The following is a 19,953-nucleotide window of genomic DNA, read 5'->3' as shown; positions in this document are numbered from 1 at the left end:
AGTTGTACATGTGGTCAGTTTGTTTTTTGGCTTTTTTTTTAAACCATCCTACTTGATATGCATTTTGACATGCAGGCTGTAGTCTGTGCAAATACTGTTGTTTGTTTATTTTGTTTTGTTTTTGCTAACGTGGATAGGGAGAACAGTGCTTTAAGTGTTATTTGGTTAAAAGCAGCTCTTTTCTGTTTATTCTGTTCTAACCCTGTTTGTTAGTTACTCTCTAGAACAAAAATCTGATTGGCACTTCTTGCTCCCTTAGAAGGGTATCCCTCCCTTCCCCTAGAGCAGCAATTAATAAGTCCTGAACCTCTCTTTACTTTCCTCTACTTAACTCCAAATACTCTGAAAGGGGTTGGGAGGCTAGATGCTGAATTGTGCCCGCACTCGCGCTCTAGCATATTTCAAGCTACCTCTCGGCTTTGTTGGTAGAACATGGGGTAAATGAAAACAGTATTTTCTATTCATGTTTAACCTGAAATAATTTAAGTGATGCTTAAAATCTGTGGGCTACACAGGGTGTGAAGAGACTTCTGCCTTGCCTAGCACGGTTTCTTAGCAGTGGAGCGCTGATCTGGAATTGTCTAGTGAGGGAGCTTCAGGGACCCAGGTCCTGGACGTTTTGTTTTTCACCTTTGAACTGTGTTCAGAAACTTCCTGGTTTCACCTTGAGGGTCTTCCTTCTTTCTCCCAGGCAAGGAGTCTCTGCTTGGCTCCAGAGCTCTCTACAGGGGCCCTTCAACTACTTCTTCTGTGGTCTACGGTGACACCCAACAGAAGACCTTTCTTTCCCTCCTTCCTCTTTTTCTTTCTCCCATGTCCAAGTACCTGAGCATGTTGCCCGTAAGTATGGCTGGACTTTGTCCCCTTCTCCTCCTCTCCCCAAGACCAGCCTCCACTGGGCCTTCTCTCCAAAGGCCTCCTGCAGCTGCTTCAGACCTCCTCTCCCCTAGGTCCTGTCAAATCCACCAGCGGCTCCCTATCTGAGGGCTCCCAGCATCCTTGTCCCATAACAGCTGTGCTTCTCAGGATGCACAAGGGCTCCATGTGGGTCCGACCCTGCCTGCCCCCCACCCCATACTCCTCTGGGTGGCCCCAAGTACCTGCGTGTCTCCAGCACCCACCAACCCGTTCATTCCTGGGATGGATTCACTGGGACCAATCAGGAAGTTACCTCCTACAGAAAGCCCTCCGTGATACCCCCGCCCCTCCACAAGACTATCTACATACCCCTTTAAGCTCCCCTAGCTCCGTGCCTTATCCGTGCTGGTGCTACTTCCTCTGCACTTGGCCCCCGCAGGTGTGTACACACTTCGGGGAGGAGACTGTGTCATAATCGTCTTTGTAGCCCCGGCCCCTAGCCCATCAGCCGTGCCCCCTAAACCTCAAGAACTTCCCCCTGCAGAGGAGCCGGGGTACCCTCCCTCTGTGTTTTCACCCAGGTCTGGGTGATCCAGAGCCAGAGGGGGTGACCAAGGAACTTCTACAGCATTGGCGGTCACCGCCTGCCCAGTCAGGCCTCGGGGCCCAAGTGGGTAACGGCAGGGGATGCGCAGCTGGCTGGAGGTGGCACTCAGGATCCGGCGGTCCTTGGAGCCCCGACGCAGCAAGCAGGCAGCCTGGGACTGGGCAGGCGCATGCGCACCGTCGTCATGACAACGCCCCCGCAGCGGCCTTGGGGTGAAAAGCAATATGTGGGGCCGCGGGAAGGAGGTCCCCTGGGCGGGGCCCCGATCCCCCCCTCCCGCTCCCACTACAACCCCTAATCCGTCCTGGGCCCTGGCCGACGGCAGTGGTAAGAAATAGGGTGTCCTTCGGCGCCTGCCAGGCCCATGGGAAGCGCGGAGGGGCTCCGGCCCCAGCTGAGGGCGGCTTGCACCAGCCCATTCCTCTGAGCAGGCTGCCGGCTCGAGGCGGTGGGGCGGGAGGGTGCCCCAGGGAACCCCAGCTGCGGCCAGAACTTTGGGGGTCCCCAAATGTGGGCGGGAAGGGAGCCCCGAATGTCCCCCCACCCCCACCCGTGGGTCTGGCCTTCACATGAGCCGTTGTCCTGGAGGAGGGTGTGTCTGTTGCTTTGCTCTTACGGGTATCCCGGAAGGGTGTCTAGGTGCTCTTCTCGGGCCCTTTTTTTGTGCAAGCTCCAAAAGGCAGGGCCTAGGTGGGCAAGAGGGTCTTGAGACCGTTCTTACTTTGCATCTCTATGCCGTCTCTGTTTTAAGTATTTCTGCAACTGTGAATTATCTCTAGCAAATTAGGCATAGCCTGCACGCCCCTCCTCCGGCCACTGGTTCCATCTTGGATGCTTGTGTTCAAGTGTGTGCTTGTAGATAGGGAACTGTGCTAGAAGCCTTAGGTATTCCTCACTGCATCCTTGAGATGGGCATCGTGCTCTGCTTTTAGCATAAGGGGAAATTTAAGATGGGAGAGTTAAGATAACTTGTTCAAAGCCGCACAGCTGACCCTGGTAGGCACACCAGTCTGTCTCACTCCCAACCCTTGGATTTCCTGGCATAGGGGCCACCTCCAAAATGAGCCCTTTCTTTAGAAACTTTAAAACGTGCTGCCAGGTGAAAAATACTTGGAATACAAGACTTCGGCGTGGATGAAAATTGACATTTAAGTTAGATTCCTGATATTTTTCTTGTGTGACTGGTTAGTTCTAGTTTTAGCTTTACAATTTGAAGACGGATTTATTATTTTCCCCTAATAGGAATACAGGAAATAAATTATTGGTGCCATAAAATCCTGACGTACAACACTTAGGTGAATTTTAAATGAAAGCGAGCATAGCAGAAAAATACAGCAGAAACTTTTAAATACTTTAAATCCATGGTCAGGTAAAAAGACTTTTTTTTTTTTTTTAAGGATTTTATCTATTTATTTGAGAGCGAGCACAAGCTGGGGAGAGAGGCAGAGGGAGAAGCAGACTCCCCACTGGGTGGGGGATCATGACCTGAGCTGAAGCCAGACACTTCACCGATTAAGCCACCCAGGCGCCCTAAGAATTTTCTCGTACCTTTCTTTGGCTATATTTAACTGGTAGTCTAAGATTCCTTCCTCCAGAGAAAGAGTTCTAAGTCTGACACATTTCTTCTGCATGTCTTGGGTGTGGTATGGCCAGCTAAGGGCAGGTGCTGAACCTCAGAGATTCTCAGGCCAGTCTTGTCCTCTTTTCTTTTTCTTTTTTTTTTTTAATGATTTTTTATTATATTATGTTAGTCACCATACAGTACATCCCCGGTTTCCGATGTAAGGCTTGATGATTCATTAGTTGTGTATAACACCCAGTGCACCATGCAATACGTGCGCTCCTTACTACCCATCACCGGTCTATCCCATTCCCCCACCCCCCTCCCCTCTGAGGTCCTCAGTTTGTTTCTCAGAGTCCATAGTCTCTCATGTTTCATTCCCCCTTCTGATTACCCCCCCCTTTCTTTATCCCTTTCTTCCCCTACCGATCTTCCTAGTTCTTATGTTCCATAGATGAGAGAAACCATATGATTGTCTTTCTCTGCTTGACTTATTTCACTTAGCATTATCTCCTCCAGTGCCGTCCATGTTGCAGCAAATGTTGAGAACTCATTCTTTCTGATAGCTGAGTAATATTCCATTGTATATACAGTCTTGTCCTCTTTTCAATACCAAGGAAGATAGTAGCCGGAAGGGAGGAAAGAAGCCCAGTGGGAGCCCAGCTCCAGCAGTAAATTTGTTGGCGATCTATTCGATGTGTTTCCTGTGGAGAATGCTAAAGTAGCATTTTGTAGCTTGAATTCCATGTGAACCATGGTCCCGTAAGTCTGGGAAATGGAATATTTTGAGTCTCCCTACTCTCCAGACTGAACAATTTGAAGACTCTTTGTGCCCCTGAGTGTTGTAAATGTCCTGAAAAGTACTATAGAGGTCTGTTTAGCTTTAATTCAGCACTTCCCAAACTTAGTTGACAATGAATTCTATTTAGAATGTCGTTAATCATCTCATGGAAGATTGGTATGCCGAAGAACACAGTTTGGGAAATATTGTGCTAAAATGTTAAATTCATGGAAACTTCCTAAAACGAGTGGATTTCTTATGTACATCCACCCATAAGATAGGAAATTCTGTTGACATTAAAATTTTTCAGAGACTGATGGGAAAACTCACAGTGTTAAGAGATATAGAACTGTACTGAAATATTCCAATTTTTTTAAAAAGGCTAATATGTACATAGATGAGAAAAACAATAAGGAGGAAATACCCACAGACCTCTATTGTAATGGTTCTTTAGCAGTGGGATTGCTGATAAGTATTTATTTCTTTTTGATATTGAAATTTCCAAGTTGTCTGGAATAAGCGAGTTGATTTTTTTAAAAAAGTTTATTTAAAAAAAAACTATTAAAAGTTTACTACTTTCATTTTTAATTTCCCTCATTTTAAATCTTGTTCTGCAAATTTGTTTAGCAAACTCTGTTCATATAGTGCAGAAATCTCAGCAAAGAACATCGCTTGAAATGCAGAGACTCAGAGTCTGGCTCCTGAAGACACCAGGCTCGTTGAGTTGTGAGATCTCTGAGCACAGGTTTTTTTGTTTTTTGTTTTTGTGTGTGTGTTTTTTTAAAGACCTATACAAAAGATAGGACAGAATACAAAGATAGTGGTATGTGCCTCTAAGAAGAGGGAAAACAATCATTTCCAGCCCTAGAAGGCTTGGGTCTTGCAAAAGATCCTTTTAAATAAATATCAAAAACAGACCATTAAAGAAAGCTGTAGGCATAACAGAGGAAGATTTCAACTCCTGCTTTGTTTCTGTCTTCTTATTAAGGACTGAACAGAGAAAAACCAACCTTTAGAAAGAGGAAATGGAAGGCTAGGGTAGGTGAAGAGCTTCTGAGTCAGGCCTCAACTCAGGAGGAACCAACAGAGCTATAGTCAAAGATGCCATCCTCTTGCACGTGTAGAGCGTATCTGAGAAACCTCTGGGACTTGGGGATTTTTCAGATCCTTTGAGTTTAGATTCTCTGATTAAAACCGTCTTCATTTGAAGTCATGATAAGAAAACATGAGTCCCTTAATGTGATGTGGCAGAGTGGAAAGAGGCTTTGGAGTCCATTTTTATACTCTACCCTTATGAGCTGTATGATTTTGGATAAAATATTTAATTTCTCTGAATATCCTTTTCCTCCGCTACCAGGATTTTAGTTCTCCCTCTGTGTCCCTTCCAAGTTAGTATCTGCCTGCCCTCAGTGGGTGCTTCTATGGCCCTGCTTCTCCAAACAGCATTTTTATTCCCCCCGATTCCTTCTATTTTCCTCTTTGTTCTTTATTCTTCATTCTATCATCTTTTTCTTCCTTACCCCTGACTCTACACACACACACACACACACACACACACACACACACACACACTCATACACACTCATATCTTTGAAAGAAGTGTAATTTTTTTTTGGGGGGGGGAGGGCAGGGAGGGGGCATAGGAAAGGCCCTGGTATCATTTATATATGATGAAGAGTAATGCACTTATGTTTCAAAAGTTCCAGAAGCTATTGGCCATCTCCAGGAAAATTATTATAATCTCTGTATGGAAAAGTCCCAGAAAATTAATTCTTTTATATTGCATATACTCCAAGAAGTGGATGAAGAAATTGAAAAGGGGTAAGGAAGACAAATACATGATTACATAAGTAATTCCTCTGTGTGAAAATCCTGGAATACCGAGTGATTTGTTTTAAGCTATTTGCACACGCTTTTTAAAACAGACCCACCTTTGACTTAGAGCAGTGGGTGATGGACACTGCTACTTGGTCTTGGAGGTAGCGGAGTACGTGGGGAAGAACACTAGACCAGCGGCTTCCAAGTCTAGCCTTCAGATTTGTCCTGAACTCCTGTGAGCTGGATTTATTTATGAAAACCTTGAAGTCTTTGATGTCATTATCAGGGAGAGATACTTTTTTTTTTTTTTTAAGATTCCATTTATTTGTCAGAGGTGGGAGAGCACGAGCAGGGGAGCGGCAGGCAGAGGAAGAAGCAGACTCTCCGCTGGGCAGTGAGCCCGATGCGTGACCCATCCCAGGATCCTGGGATCCTGACCTGAGCTGAAGGCAGTTGCTGAACTGACTGAGCCACCCAGGCGTCCTGACACATCGTGGGGTTTTTTTTGTTTTGTTTTTGTGAGAGAAAAACTATATAGTATAAAAGTGTTTACAAAATCTATGGAATAATCAGTCATCTTAAGTTCCTTGGTGTGAATCTGTATTGTGATACATTCTTGGTTTCAGTAAATGCTATTCATGATGTTACTACTTATATAGGAGGAAAAAATACTTCTATTTTTCTTTTTTCTTTTTGTATTTTAACAGGTTGGAAGGAATCACATTAAACATTGCTGGTAACAGTTGCTTAATGCCAGAAGAAAGAGTAACAGGTGAAGATTTTTGGATTCTTTTCAGAATTTTAAAGAAGAATCCATATATTAATGGTATATGTCTCCTTAGCACTCATTACCTCTTGCTTTCATTTTCCTGACTTTAATTATTCAGTATAACAAATGTCAGCCTGTATTCACCCGTGTTCTTCAGGTCTGGATGTTAGATATAACCTCATAAGTGATGTCGGTGCGTACTATGCCGCAAGACTGCTTCAGGTATTTTACCACAAAATGTTCGGAGTTCTTTTTGTTTTCTTCAGGAGTCCATTAAGAACCAGTCCTTCTTCTTTGGACGGTCCAGGGTTTGAGCACCCCCAGCCTGCTAGGTTGGCCCTTTACTGTGACCTCACTTTGGAGATGCCCGTGATGAAATGCGGCATCGTGGTTGCATTTTATTTAAGACGGACAGTGGAGTAAAACAAGTGTGGTCCACCAATCAGAGTAGGTGTACTTTAAGAAAAGGCTTTGTTTCAACTTCAGAAGATGGGCAAATATGGGTTTATGTCTGTTTAAAAAAAATGTTTAAAGGAGCATGTATCATTTTTTGATACCTCTCTTAAATTGGCTTAAGTTCCTAACTACTTGTCCCAATCTCAATTGCTAAATGTGCTTCTCATGAGCTTAAAAATGGTCTTAAAATTCTCCTATCCATGAGATGGCACATAGCACAAGGACAGAGTGAAGATTTAAAAACATGAACTAATTCTCAGCAATTACAAAAATGTTGCAAAAATCATCAAAGTGTTAAGTTTTTTTAGTTGTTTGCAGTGAAACCACCTAGTCTAGTGGCACGTACACACAAAATGCTAGTTTTGCAAAATATCCAGGGTCCTAACCTTGTACTATATTTATAACACTTGAAATAAACTGAAAACCCCACTTGTGTATTTATCGGTAGATTGCTGGTACCTAGAGCTCCTGAGTCATCTTTTGCAAACTTGTAAATAAAGTTAAATAAAGGACATTCGTACTTTAAATGACTTATCAAAATAGAACATAGTTTTTTTTTTTCCATTTATATTGCTGTTATGTTTAAATGAGGATGGTGATTCCCCATCCCCCCGCCCCCCAAATGGTAGCTTCTTTGGCTGATTTTCTGTTACAAAGATTTTCTTTGGAGGTGAATACTTAAAGCAGCTTCTAAATTTTTTCCCCTAATAATTACATCTGTAATAGCTTCTTTTCTCTCCTTATTATAGAAACAACATAAACTCACTTACTTAAACCTTATGTTTAATGATATTGGGCCCGAAGGTGGAGAATTGATTGCTAAAGCACTACATGTAAGCATTTTTATACCTCAAACTAACATTTTCTTTGGGAAGTTCAACTTCTGATAGCTTGAAATTAACAGGATGAAATGTTACTGTGAACTCATTGTGCAAATGTGTATTTTTATTACACTTCAGTTTATTAAAATGTAACAGTACATGAGCATTCTTGAACTCATTTTTAAAAAGCTTAAGATAATTCACATAAAGATTTCCTTTTCCATAAAAATTTACCTTTAAGATGTTTATTCAGTGGGTTTTTGTATATCCAGAATTGCATGACCATCCCTATCTGTTTTTAGAACCTTTTCATCCCAGAAAGAAGCCCTGTACCCATTAGCAATCCTTCTCCATGCGTCTTTCACCCCCCAGCCCCTGGCAGTCACTAATCTATGTTTCATCTAATAGATTGCCTATTCTGGACATTTCACATAAGTGGAATCTTACAATATGTGGTCTTCTGTGACTGACTTAATGCTTTCAAGGTTCATCCATATTGTAACATACTTCGTTCCTTCTTATTGACAAATAATATTCTATTGTTTGGATATATCCTATTCATCCATCAGTTAAGGACATTTGGGAGTCCACTTTTTGTCTATAATAATACACTACGAATATTCACACATTTTTGTGTGCATATGTTTTCAATTTTCTTGGGTATATACCTAGGAGTATACTGCTAGATCATTTGCTAACTCTTCAACTGTCAAACTCTTTTCCAACATGTCTCTTTTTAGAAGTCCCCCAACAATGTAGGAGTGTTCTAATTTCTCCATATCCTCTCTACACCCAGCACTTGTTACTGTCTTCTTGATTTTAGCCATCCTAGTGGATATGAAGAGGTTTTTGGGTTTTGATTTGCATTTCCATCATGAATAATGATGCTGAGCATCTTTTCATGTACCATTCTTTGGGAAAAAACGTCTGTTCAATGCCCATGTCTAGTTGTCTTTTTAAATTCTAAGAGTTCTTTGTATGTTCTGGATATAAGTCCCTTATATGTGATTTGCAAATGTTTTCTCTCATTCTGTAGGTTACCTTTTCACTTCCTTAATGGTGTCCTTTAAGGCACAAAATTAATTTTGATAAAGTTCAATTTATTTTTTCTTTTGTTTGTGCTTTTGGTGTTATATCTAAGGCCTTGCCTAACTGGAAGTCATGAAGATTTACACTTGCATATTCTTCTAACAGTTTTTGTTTTAGCTCCCTTGTTCTTTGATCCATTTTGAGTTAATTTTTATATATGTGAGGTAGGAGTCTAACTTCATTCTCTTGCATGTGAATATCCAGTTGTCCCAACACTATTTAAGACTTTTCCTCCCCTCATTAATTTTCTTGATGCCCTTGTCAAAAATTGATTGATTACAAATGGTTTCTCTACTCTTCATTCTATTCTATTAACCTGTATGTATATCCTTATGTCAGTCCCACACTATTTTGATTACTGTAGTTTGTAGTCAGTTTTGAAGTCAAGAAGTGAGTCCTTTTTGTTCTTGTTTCATGATGTGTTGGCTCTTCTGGGTCCCTTGCATTTCCATATGAATTTTAAGATCAGTTTAACAATTTCTGCAAGAAAAACAAGGATTTTGAGAGGAATTGCTTTAAATTTTTAGATAATTTGGGGAGTACTGCCATCCTAACAGTATTAAGTCTTCTGATCCATGAACGTGGGATGTGTTTCCATTTATTTTTATCTTTCATTTCCTTCAACAGTGCTTTGTTTTAATATGCAAGTCTTGCTTTTGCTAAATTTATTCCTAAGGCTTTATTCTTTTTGATGCTATCGTAAATGGGATAGTCTTAATTTCAATTTTGGATTGTTCATTGCTAGTGTGTAGAAATACAATTGATTTTTATATATTGATCTTGTGTCCTACAGTCTTGTTGAACTCACTAGTTCTAACAGCTTTTTTGGGTGGATTCCTTAGGATTTTCCATATATAAGATCACGTTATATGCAGGGATATTTTTCTTTTCCAATGTGGATGCCTTTTTTCTTTTCCTTGCCTAATTGCCTCATTTAGAACCTCCAGTACACTGTTAATACTTCCATTTAACAGTGGACATCCTTGCCTTCTTCCTGCTCTTAAGGGAATTAATTATTTGCAGTTATATATCCTCTAATATTCATTAGGATACTGAAATGCCGAATTTTCTTTGTAAAAGAATTATCAAGAGTAGAATGAGAGGAGTTAAATTTTGCAAGTGTTTGAGGAATTCTATTCCTTTAAAAGTGATACAGGGAGCATATGGAGTGATTGCTTAATGGGTATAGGGTCTCCTTTGTGGGGGTTGGGGGGCGAAGTATTTTGGAACTAGCTAGGTGATGGCCATATAACATTGTGAATTTATTAAAAACCAGTGAATTGTACATGTTGAAATGGCTAACTTTGGGTTATATGAATTTCACCTCAATAAAAAAAGTAGTGTAATTTTCTTAGAAAACAAATTTATAGATTTCCTAAAGAAAGGAAAATTTATTAAAATCTGCTTCATTTACTGGGCATTGTTTGGGCATCTGTTTCCTGGGCACTCTTTCCAGTACAAAATTAAACTAGATTTTTATCTCTTATTGGGGAAACTGAATGTTACCTTTAAGGAGTATATCCTACTCTATCTCCATGAAGCCATAAAAAATTGATGAGTCTGCAAATAGAAAAATCTCCTAACTCATGTAATCAAGAGAATTCTGTGAAATAAAACTTTAATCAAGTTTTGATTCTTTTTCTTTTCAGAAGAATACAACTCTGAAATACCTAAGAATGACTGGAAACAAGATTGAAAATAAAGGTGGAATGTTTTTTGCTGCAATGCTACAAATTAATTCATCTTTAGAAAAATTAGATCTGGGTGACTGTGATCTGGTAAGTAGAATGGTTGAGAAAAATCACCCAGGTACCTCATCATTCTCCTTGGAACCAGGATAGGGAACTGTCAGAGACCAGATAAATGACAGTCTTATAAATGATTGAACTTGCCCCTAGTATCTGAGAGAAAACGTTTTTTTTTGTTGTTGTTGTTTCGCTTTTTCTATTAGGCATAACAGTGCAATTAATAAAATCAGATTGTATTAAATGATATTATAGAGGAAGACCTATAATAAAATTCTTCCTAAGCTTCAGTCTATAACCCTTCTTAACCTATATGGGGTTTTTTGAGAAAAAAGATTGTTTTTAATTTAGGCTTTCTAAAGAAGTAGCATTTTTTTTTTTAATATTCTAGTTGGGAAAACATCAATAAAGAGAAAAGTGCTACAAAGATGGCCAAGTACTCTGGTAGGAGGTAATCTGCATGATAGGATGTCTATCTAATGCCTAATATCTGAGGAGGTAATATGAGTCATGAAGGGTGAGGAAAAACATACTTGGAGAGGGTCCATGGCAGAACATTCCAGGCAGGGGTCCAGAAAACATAGACTCTAAAATAATGCTACCCCAAGAGTGGTATGGGTAGCATTGCTATTACAGATGGAGGTAATTTTACTACTTGTGTATTTATTTTTACAGATGCTCTATTTTGAGGAATTACGGTTTTCTATTTATGGTAGCGATAGAGCTTTAAAATGGGAAACAGTGAGTTGATTTAATAGAAACGTATTAAGTAAATAGTAAAACTGATATTCCATTATGGCAAAAACTATGAGTGGTGCATGAATATTGAAATATTGAGTCTGGCAGTTTCTAAGAACTGAAAAGCCAGAGTGGTTAGACAGAGGGGGTTAAGAGGATCTCAAAGCGAAGGTGAGAGGTGTGCAGAGGCCAAATCCAGTGACATTGTATGGGTTGTAGGTCATACACCAGGGGGAGAGGGGATTGTGTTGTAAATATGTATCATGATAAGGCTTTGGGGGTGACGATTTGATTGTCCTTTATAAAAAGATCACTCCAGTTTCTGTGGGGAAATTAAGAGGGTGGTGAGAGGAAGCTCACTGACCACTTAGGAAGTTACTATAATCCAGGGGGGCGATAAGGACTGGGGATAGGGTGGTGGCACACAGATGGGTTAATCTGAGACCTCTTTTGGAGACAATCTCTAAGACTTACTGATCAATTGGATGGGAGGGTAAGTAGACTGGCGGAGAGGAGGCCCAGGTTTTCTGGCGTAACAGGTGGGGGTGTGTGCTCGTGTCCATCACAGAAATCTGGGAGAATTAGGCCCTTCCAATAAAGTAAAGAGGGAATCCTGTAGAAGCTGTGAAAAACGTTGATCAGTAAACCTTTCCCACTGTGCACACACTGAAAGTACGAGTATGGGTATAAAAGAACGCTTGCACAAGGTCTATTCTAAGTAGTGCAGAACCCTAGCTGGAATCTGCAGGTGTGTCTGGGTATCTGAGGTCAGAAACACACAGAAACTTGAGGGCTTAGGAGCAAACCTAGAGGTGAAAGTCCTAGGAAATGGATACTGAAACTTTAAGAACTCCCCTTGCATGTTACAGATTTTAGGGCAGGGAGAAAACATAGTAACAATTCACTCCTGAATTTGACCAAACTGCAATTCAGGATTTATAATTTAAAACAGTTTATTTCTCTGAATCCAGATTACTGATTTTGAAATAAGTTTTATATTTCAACAGTTTCCTTAATGAATTTGCTCTTTCTAGGGAATGGAAAGTGTGATAGCATTTGCTACAGTCCTAACTCAAAACCAAACAATTAAGGGAATAAACCTAAACCGACCTATACTGTATGGTGAACAGGTATGTATTCAAAGTGATAACAGCTAATATTACTACATGTGAATAAAACGAAGGTACTATTTACTGAAGGTTATGTCAAGGTTCATATTTTTAGAATTTACTGCATTTACAAAGAAAAACTTATTTGAAGAAAAATTGAGTTAAATTATGATTTTAGATGTTACTTATTTAAGCAATAAACATGCTTTTTTCTTCCTTGTAAACTCAGATTAACAGTGAATAAACCTGTAAAGAGGCAGAGTAGTTAAGACAAAAACAATGATTAAAGTTTTAAAGGCTGGGTAAGAGCTCAGTGTGAATTGTTTTGTTTGTTATACTGATATCACTAAACCCTTTGGAAATCATGAGTAACAATGGCAAAATGTGTGTGAACAGCAGCCTGGGAAGTCTGGATGTCATCCTATAGGTAAGCTGCATGCTGAAGACAAGATGATGGTAAAAACATGGTAGCTGCTTTCAAGGCTTCTTGTTCTTTAACATTCTTTTAGAAGTGCAGAGAAGGTTCTCAGGTTGAGGACATGAGACTTGAAGACTAAATCAAAATTTTCTGGATTAAAGCCTTGAGGAAATACGTATGTTAAACTATATGGAATCACATTAGAAGCACAATTCCTCTTTTAAGTGTGTCGGGTGGTGTCATTATTCCCAAATCAGAATAGTTAAGAGAAGCCCAAGGTCTTTCTGAGGTCCAGGCCTGGCCTGGTGCTTCTAGCAGTCAGCTAAACTCTAGCCTGCCTTCAATTCCTCTCCAAGACAGGCACTACGTTCCATCCCTGTGCGTACTAGTCTCTTCAATGGCTGTGCAGCAGAGTCCTCCTGTGCTGCTTCGCACTTGCTGTTTCCAGACAGAAGCCTGCAAGCTGGTTCCATTTCACTATCTGGGGAGCATGGAAAGCTACAGATGCCAGGTGCCATCCTAGGCAAATTGTCAAAGTTGGTAAATGGATCTAAAAACACTTTTACTACTTCTGATTTTAGTTCCCTTCCTTAATAAGGGTGGTCCCTCAACCAAACTTCTTGACCTTAAAAAAAAATGCAATCAAAGCATAAAACACAAATATATATATACATCCTGTCCTCTGTTCCAGGCCCCATGCAGAGCAATACTGGACCCCCTAAGTGGTCAGTCTGCATTTGTTAAGACCTCAAACCATAGCTTCCCTTTGGGTGTATCTTTTACAGCGTCAGCAATAATTTAAATCAGATATAGGATTGCAGACTACTGAACAATAAAAAACACTTTATAGTGTTCTACAAAACAGTTATTTTATGCCAGGTACTTTTTTGTTAATTGTGAGGGAAGTATAATTTTACCTATCTTACAGAAAAGGAAACGGAGACTTAGCTAGATGAAATAATTTGCCCAAAGTCAGACAGCTAGTATAAAGCTAGTATTTGGACCATTTTATTATAAAGACCATTTTATTATAAAATTCATGTACACATCTGCTATTGCTATGGGTTTTCACTTTTGTAGATTTTCTCAAAGTAGTTTTTCTCAGTTATTACGTAGAAGTACATAATTTGAGCATATATAGTTACCATGTTTGTGATCAGTATTTCCAGTGACTGTAAAACTTATAAATACAGCAATCTTGGGGCACCTGGGTGGCTCAGTCGGTTAAGCATCAGACTCTTGATCTCAGCTCAGGTCTTGATCTCAGGGTCCTGAGTTCAAGCCCTGTGTTGGGCTCCATGGGTATGGAGCCCACTTAAAAAGAAAAAATGCAGCAATCAAGTAAGAGGACTTCTTACCATAAAATACTGACCCATTCATTTTAAGACCTGCTTTGACTTTGTTAAAAACTTAAAGTGCTTGGTATTCAAATCCTCATTGAGATTATACACTTTTTGCCTGGAAGCAGCTAGAATTTGGAATGAAAAAAGTCTTCCAGTGACTAGAACAGTAAAACATATTTAGAAATTTGTGATGATTATAAAAGCGAAGAATTGGATATCACAGGACTAATGAGTGTATTTTTAAAATAGAATCAACATTCAGAAATGTCTTTGTATTTTATCTATGAAGAGTTTATTTTATCTATTTTATCTCTATCAGGAGAAAAGTTGAGGAACATATGGAGGGTATAAGAAACGTTTAGAGATTCTTGGGGCGCCTGGGTGGCACAGCGGTTAAGCGTCTGCCTTCAGCTCAGGGCGTGATCCCAGCGTTCTGGGATCGAGTCCCACATCAGGCTCCTCCGTTATGAGCCTGCTTCTTCCTCTCCCACTCCCCCTGCTTGTGTTCCCTCTCTCGCTGGCTGTCTCTGTCAAATAAATAAATAAAATCTTTAAAAAAAAAAAAAAAAAGAAATGTTTAGAGATTCTTGAGAGGACAGCAATAAGGGAGCTTAACATGCACAATATCACAGAGGGCTAATTGTTTCCCTCCCCACCCCCCTTCTGGAGTGACTTAGAATTATGACTTTTTAAAACCAGCCTCTTTTATATCACTTAGTCACTGTACTTTGCAAGTGCCTGCTGCCAGTTTTTAAAATGATAAATATCATTTGTGGCAAAAGTGGTTTTGCTTAAAAGCCAAGCCAAAACAAATACAAATCACAGGCTAATAGTCTTAACTTGTTATCTTTTTAAAGAGCTAATTTAAATAACTTGGCATATACTTGGAATAAACATGTACAGCTTCAAAACTGTATTTTAGAAAAGGATTTTACCTATTTTTAGGAAGAGTCCACAGTTCATCTAGGCCACATGTTGAAAGAAAACCACTGCCTTGTTCAACTCCACATGTGTAAGCACAATATAAAAAACTGTGGTATGAAGCAGTTATGTGATGCACTGTATCTGAACAGAAGCCTACGCTACCTTGATGTCAGCTGGTAAGTGATAATACATTAATCCAGAAGTCCTGGGAATAATCTATGTAAATATCCACAGTACCTAGGATACATTGTTAGACACTAATTCCAAAGATCAGAAAATGCAACCACTGTTAACTTTTTGTCCTAAGCCTTAGTATTTAGTTTATACTGATATTTTAACGTATATGGATTTGAAAAATTGACCTAATTTTTTTTTCCTAGAAATGTGAATGAGCAATTTAATCATGAGTAAACCAGAATGGAAGCAATATTTTATAGTAAATTTTTATTAACTTTTTTGGAAACTGAGTGATTAAAATCTTTACTAAACTAGAAAGTAATGTTCTATACAACAGTCTTGAAGCATGTTAATCTCTATAAATAAAAGAATACTTCATATTTTAAAATATAACCATGTATTTTTTTTCCTTCCCAGCAATAGAATAACTCATGATGGAATGATGTGTTTGGCTGATGTACTGAAAAGCAATACTACCCTGGAAGTACTAGATCTTTCTTTTAACAGAATAGAAAATGCAGGAGCAAAGTATCTCAGTGAAACTCTTGCTTCACACAACAGGAGCCTTAGAGCGTTAGTATGGTTTTATATTTAAGTTTTTCTCTTATTTTAATTAAACTTTTAAAATACCTCAAGCCCTTTAAAAATCAAGACTCATGATGAAATATGAAAACAGTTTCTAAACTGACATTAAACATTTCAATTTTTTTCAAAAGTAATGTCTATTAAAAATCAGTTGATTCTCGTTATGATTGCTTAAGACTAAGAAAATTCTTACTGCCTACAGTATTTATCCTGAATTGTACAGAAAAATCATAATCTTTCAATATGATCAAGACAAAAAATAATCAAAATATTATTGGATGACTTTATCCTGAAGGGTATATTTGTAATCCACCCGGACATTTGCTGAATGATATAAAACAGACTGCTGACTTCTAAAATGTAGGTAACTATACTAGGTACCTGAAGCATCCACTTAGAAAATGAAGTTTCTTGGATTTTAGTTAGCATTAAGTATCTTTAAGATAATTCCTAAGATTTTACACAATAAAATGTCAAATGTTGTTGGCTAAGTTATGCATCTTCTGTGTGGAAGTCTGTAGCGGGGTTTCCAGGGTTATTACTTCCTGTTTCTCATAGGCTTTCAGTAGTCAGCAACAACATAGAGGGAGAAGGACTTGTTGCACTTTCACAGTCGATGAAAACAAACCCCACATTCTCGAATGTCTACATCTGGGGAAACAAATTTGATGAGGCTACATGTATGGTAAGTTGTTTTTTGTTTGTTTGTTTTTGTTTTTTCTTTCCTTCACTAAAGGCTTTTGCTGGGGTCTTCTCTATAATATCAGACATTTACAGGTGGCCTTGGAAATGATTCCAAAATATAGTACGACACTTCAGTTTTGATAAATTTTAACATAAGTCCTAAAAATTAAGCACTGGAAAGTTTTGTGGTTGAAATAGGAGATATCAAATACTACATGTTAATATAAAGATGACTGAATTATACAGTCCCAATTCCTCCAAAGTTTAAACATTTAAAAAATCACAATTGTTGATTTATTCTAAATTTGATGTAGTGCAATCTCTAATCTGCCCAATAATTAAACCAAGATATGGAATTTGGAGACATACGGTGCTTTTATGTTGCTTATGTAAATAGAGGCCTTCATAACGACTTTCAGAACAAAAAAGCATTGTAACAGTAGTTTTTATTTGGAAAGAAGGAAGATGCTAAAATTCTCAATTTGCAAAAAGACTATCCAAAATTCTACCTCTAAAAAGAGTAATAAAATATACTACTTAAACCCTTGATTTCAGAAAAACATCATATTCTACACACTAGAATGAGTTTGGAATAATAAGCTAAAGTAGAAAGCAACTAAAATTTTAAATCTTTCATTGTCTAAATATCTGCCTTTCTCTATACTCACCACATTACTGACCAACCATTTTAACATGTTTGTATGATACCCTTAAAAAGATACCAATGATCCATAAGAGACATACAAAGAAAATTCTACAATAAAGATGGAATTAGCCTACCAGCCAGGCCAGCATCTAATACTACAGAAATTGTCTTAGCCTCAGTCTATAAATTAGCTTCAGGGAGTTCATGGACTCCATACAGTTGTATGCCAAAATTTGGTTGCTTATTTTTCTGAAAAGTGGGTCCCTGGCTATCCTCAGATTTTCAAAGCATATACAACTCCCTCCTCCCTCATTTAAGAACCCCTGTAGGACTTGAAAATTTTGACCATGGGACCTTTGGCCCACAAAATCTGTAATACAGAGAATTGTTAATTCTGGGAGCCATAGAACAAAATACCTTAGAACTTGGAAATAAACTTTAAGATTATAATTTCATTATGTGAAATTAAGTGAACAAAAATCGTATGTTAAAAAAAAAAAACCTAAAATCCAGTAACTTAGAATATTTTAAACTGAATCAGTACAGCTATTCTGAATATTGAAATTAGCTTATTCATTTTACAGTAATTAAACATTTTTGTAATGAGAGGTTTTTCTTTTCTTAAAAATCATAGGCCTATTCAGACTTAATTCAAATGGGCCGTCTAAAACCAGACAATACAGATGTGGAACCATTTGTGGTGGATGGACATGTGTATCTTGCAGAAGTCTCCAATGGCCTTAAAAAGCATTACTACTGGAGGCCAACTTATGGAGAAGCTTGCACGAATTCACCTAATGCAGGTTTTACTCTTGTACCAGTAGGTGGACATCTATGAGAAACAAGCTCTAAAATAATTTTCATATATCTGTCTTATGTTAATATTTTATTGCCTGTTTTTCTTAAATTAGAATGTTTTACCTTTTATACACTGGAAAAAAGGGACTATTAAAATGACTTTGTATGCCTACCTATTGTAGAAAAACAGTAGTCTAATTCTTTAAAAGAAATTTGACAGGTGAGGGAAGATGGCAGAATAGGAGACCCCTGCATTCACCTCCCCCCACAGACACATGGAGGCAACTGCTACCTGTACTGCAATGCACTCTGGAAACCACCTGAAGGGGGGCAGAACAGATCTTCCACAGCTAGGGGTAGAGACAAGGTCACATCAACAAGGGTTGGAGGGACAGTGATGCCATCAGGAATGAAACCCCTGGAGTGACTACTCACAAAGGCGAGGGACATCACAGGTAAGGAGGAGCGACCCCACAATGGACACTCCTGGCCCTGGGGACTTGCACTGGGAAGACCAGTCTCCAGAAGGTCTGGCTTTGAAAACCAGTGTGGCTTAACTCCAGGAGAGCTGAAGGGCTACAGAAAACCAACTCTCCACCCTTTAAAAGCCAACACATTAAATAACTTGGCCCAAGACAGAGCACAGAAGCAGCAGTTTGAAAAGTGCCTGGGGTATACGTTAGGGAGATTTACTGACTAGTTTTAGGATGTGTACAGGAGGGGCAGGAATCTATAGGAAATACAGGAGCTTTCTCCAGCAATGAAAGTGCTGGTGGGTGCCATTTTTCTTGCCCTCTCCCAGCCTAGACAGCTAGACACTTGTAGAAGCCAGTTCTGACATTCTCCCCCTACCTTGCTAGCACTGTGTGCCCTGCCCTGTCTACCCTGCCCGCTGTGGTAGGCACCCCTCCATAGCACCTCCTGCCCTGGGGAGTGGGGAACTAACCCCACACACCAGTACACGTGCAGTTGCTACAGGCACGCTTCTCAGCTGCCTACATAGGAGCAAGCCCTACCCCTCAGTGTGTCTGCAGCAGCCACAGAGGCTCGTTCCAGACAGCCAGGCAAATGGCCAGCCCTGCCTACCAGCAAGCCCACAGGTGCTGCAACCAGGTCTCACAGCCAGCCACACAGGAAGCAAGCCCAGCCCACCAGTGAGCCCAGAGCAGGAAAAGCTGACCACTGCAGACAGGCTGAGCGCTGGGCCTGTCTGCATGCTGTAGAGACTACTAGGGCTCCTTAGCCAGCTGTGCAGTGGACAAGCCCTGCCCTCAGTGTACCCTCAACACTATAGGATGGTCATTAGAGCCAGTGGGGCAGAGGGCTAGCATCTTCCAGCAGCATGCCAGCATCGGTCATAGCTCAACCACAACAGGTTCTGGTGACCAGGGAGAACTGTGTGGCAGGAAACAACAGGACCCCTTCCACACAAGGCCACTACTTTCAAGACCAGAAGAAGCAGAGGACCTACCTAATTCATAGAAATACAAAATGAGGAGACACAGGAGTATGTCCCAAATGAAAGAAGGCAAAACCACAGAAAAAGAGAGATGCAATATGCCTAATAGAGTTCAAGGTAATGGTCAGAAAGATACTCACCAGACTTGAGAGAAGAGTGGATGAACTCAAAGAACTAGTCAGAGATGAAGAATATAATAATTAAAAAATGTGCTAGAGGAAATCAGTGGATTAGAGAATACAGGAATAAATCAGTGATCTGGAGGAGAGGGTAATGGAAAACACCCAAGCTGAACAGCAAAAACAAAAAATGAGACTAGGTTAAGGGACCTCTGTGACATATCAAGTGTATGAACATTTGCACTATAGGGATCCCAGAAGGGAATGAGAGAAGGGGGACAGGTACTTATTTGAAGAAATAATGGCGGGAAAACTTCCTTAACCTGGGGAAGGAAACTGACATCTAGGTGCAAGAAGCAAGGAGAGCCTTAAGATGAACCCAGGGAGGTCCACACCAAGATGCATAATTAAAAAGACAGAAATTAGAGAATCCCAAAAGCAAGAGAAG

At 39.7% G+C, this 19,953-nt stretch overlaps 2 protein-coding genes across 3 annotated transcripts in view; one reads left to right on the top strand and one right to left on the bottom strand.

Annotated features, from left to right (window-relative positions):
- Positions 1-1,700: 1,700 nt before the first annotated feature.
- LRRC34 (leucine rich repeat containing 34) lies at positions 1,701-18,852 on the top strand. Of its 2 annotated transcripts, none has more exons than XM_045788617.2 (10): positions 1,701-1,792; positions 6,333-6,451; positions 6,552-6,616; positions 7,600-7,683; positions 10,410-10,538; positions 12,278-12,373; positions 15,059-15,213; positions 15,632-15,787; positions 16,358-16,484; positions 17,764-18,801. In XM_045788617.2, the coding sequence occupies exons 2-10, from the start codon at positions 6,376-6,378 to the stop codon at positions 17,965-17,967; spliced, it is 1,092 nt and encodes a 363-aa protein (XP_045644573.1). In that variant the 5' UTR covers positions 1,701-1,792; positions 6,333-6,375; the 3' UTR covers positions 17,968-18,801. The 2 variants fall into 2 exon arrangements, with proteins under 2 accessions (XP_045644573.1, XP_045644571.1); XM_045788615.2 differs by lacking the exon at positions 1,701-1,792 and adding an exon at positions 5,459-5,628 and having other exon boundaries at positions 17,764-18,852.
- Positions 13,757-19,953, bottom strand: part of MYNN (myoneurin) — a 34,664-nt gene continuing 28,467 nt past the window's right edge. Inside the window, exon 8 of the transcript XR_015724117.1 lies at positions 13,757-14,662. The gene's annotated coding sequence lies outside the window, so the exon portion shown is untranslated. The remainder of the gene's footprint in view (positions 14,663-19,953) is intronic.

This window comes from Ursus americanus, chromosome 4 (assembly GCF_024610735.1).
Source record: "Ursus americanus isolate L20-20 chromosome 4, mUrsAme1.1.p, whole genome shotgun sequence".
Taxonomy (NCBI): Eukaryota; Metazoa; Chordata; class Mammalia; order Carnivora; family Ursidae; genus Ursus; species Ursus americanus.
Note: the sequence above shows the minus strand (reverse complement) of the source record. Positions and strands in the feature narration are given on the sequence as shown.

Excerpts from the sequence above, each read along its gene's own strand:
- LRRC34 (XM_045788615.2), top strand. The coding sequence starts at position 5,555 with ATGGAAAAGTCCCAGAAAATTAATTCTTTTATATTGCATATACTCCAA. Across the intron at positions 5,629-6,332 it reads GATGAAGAAATTGAAAAGGG|GTTGGAAGGAATCACATTAA; the intron begins GTAAGGAAGACA and ends GTATTTTAACAG. Across the intron at positions 15,788-16,357 it reads CACAACAGGAGCCTTAGAGC|GCTTTCAGTAGTCAGCAACA; the intron begins GTTAGTATGGTT and ends TGTTTCTCATAG.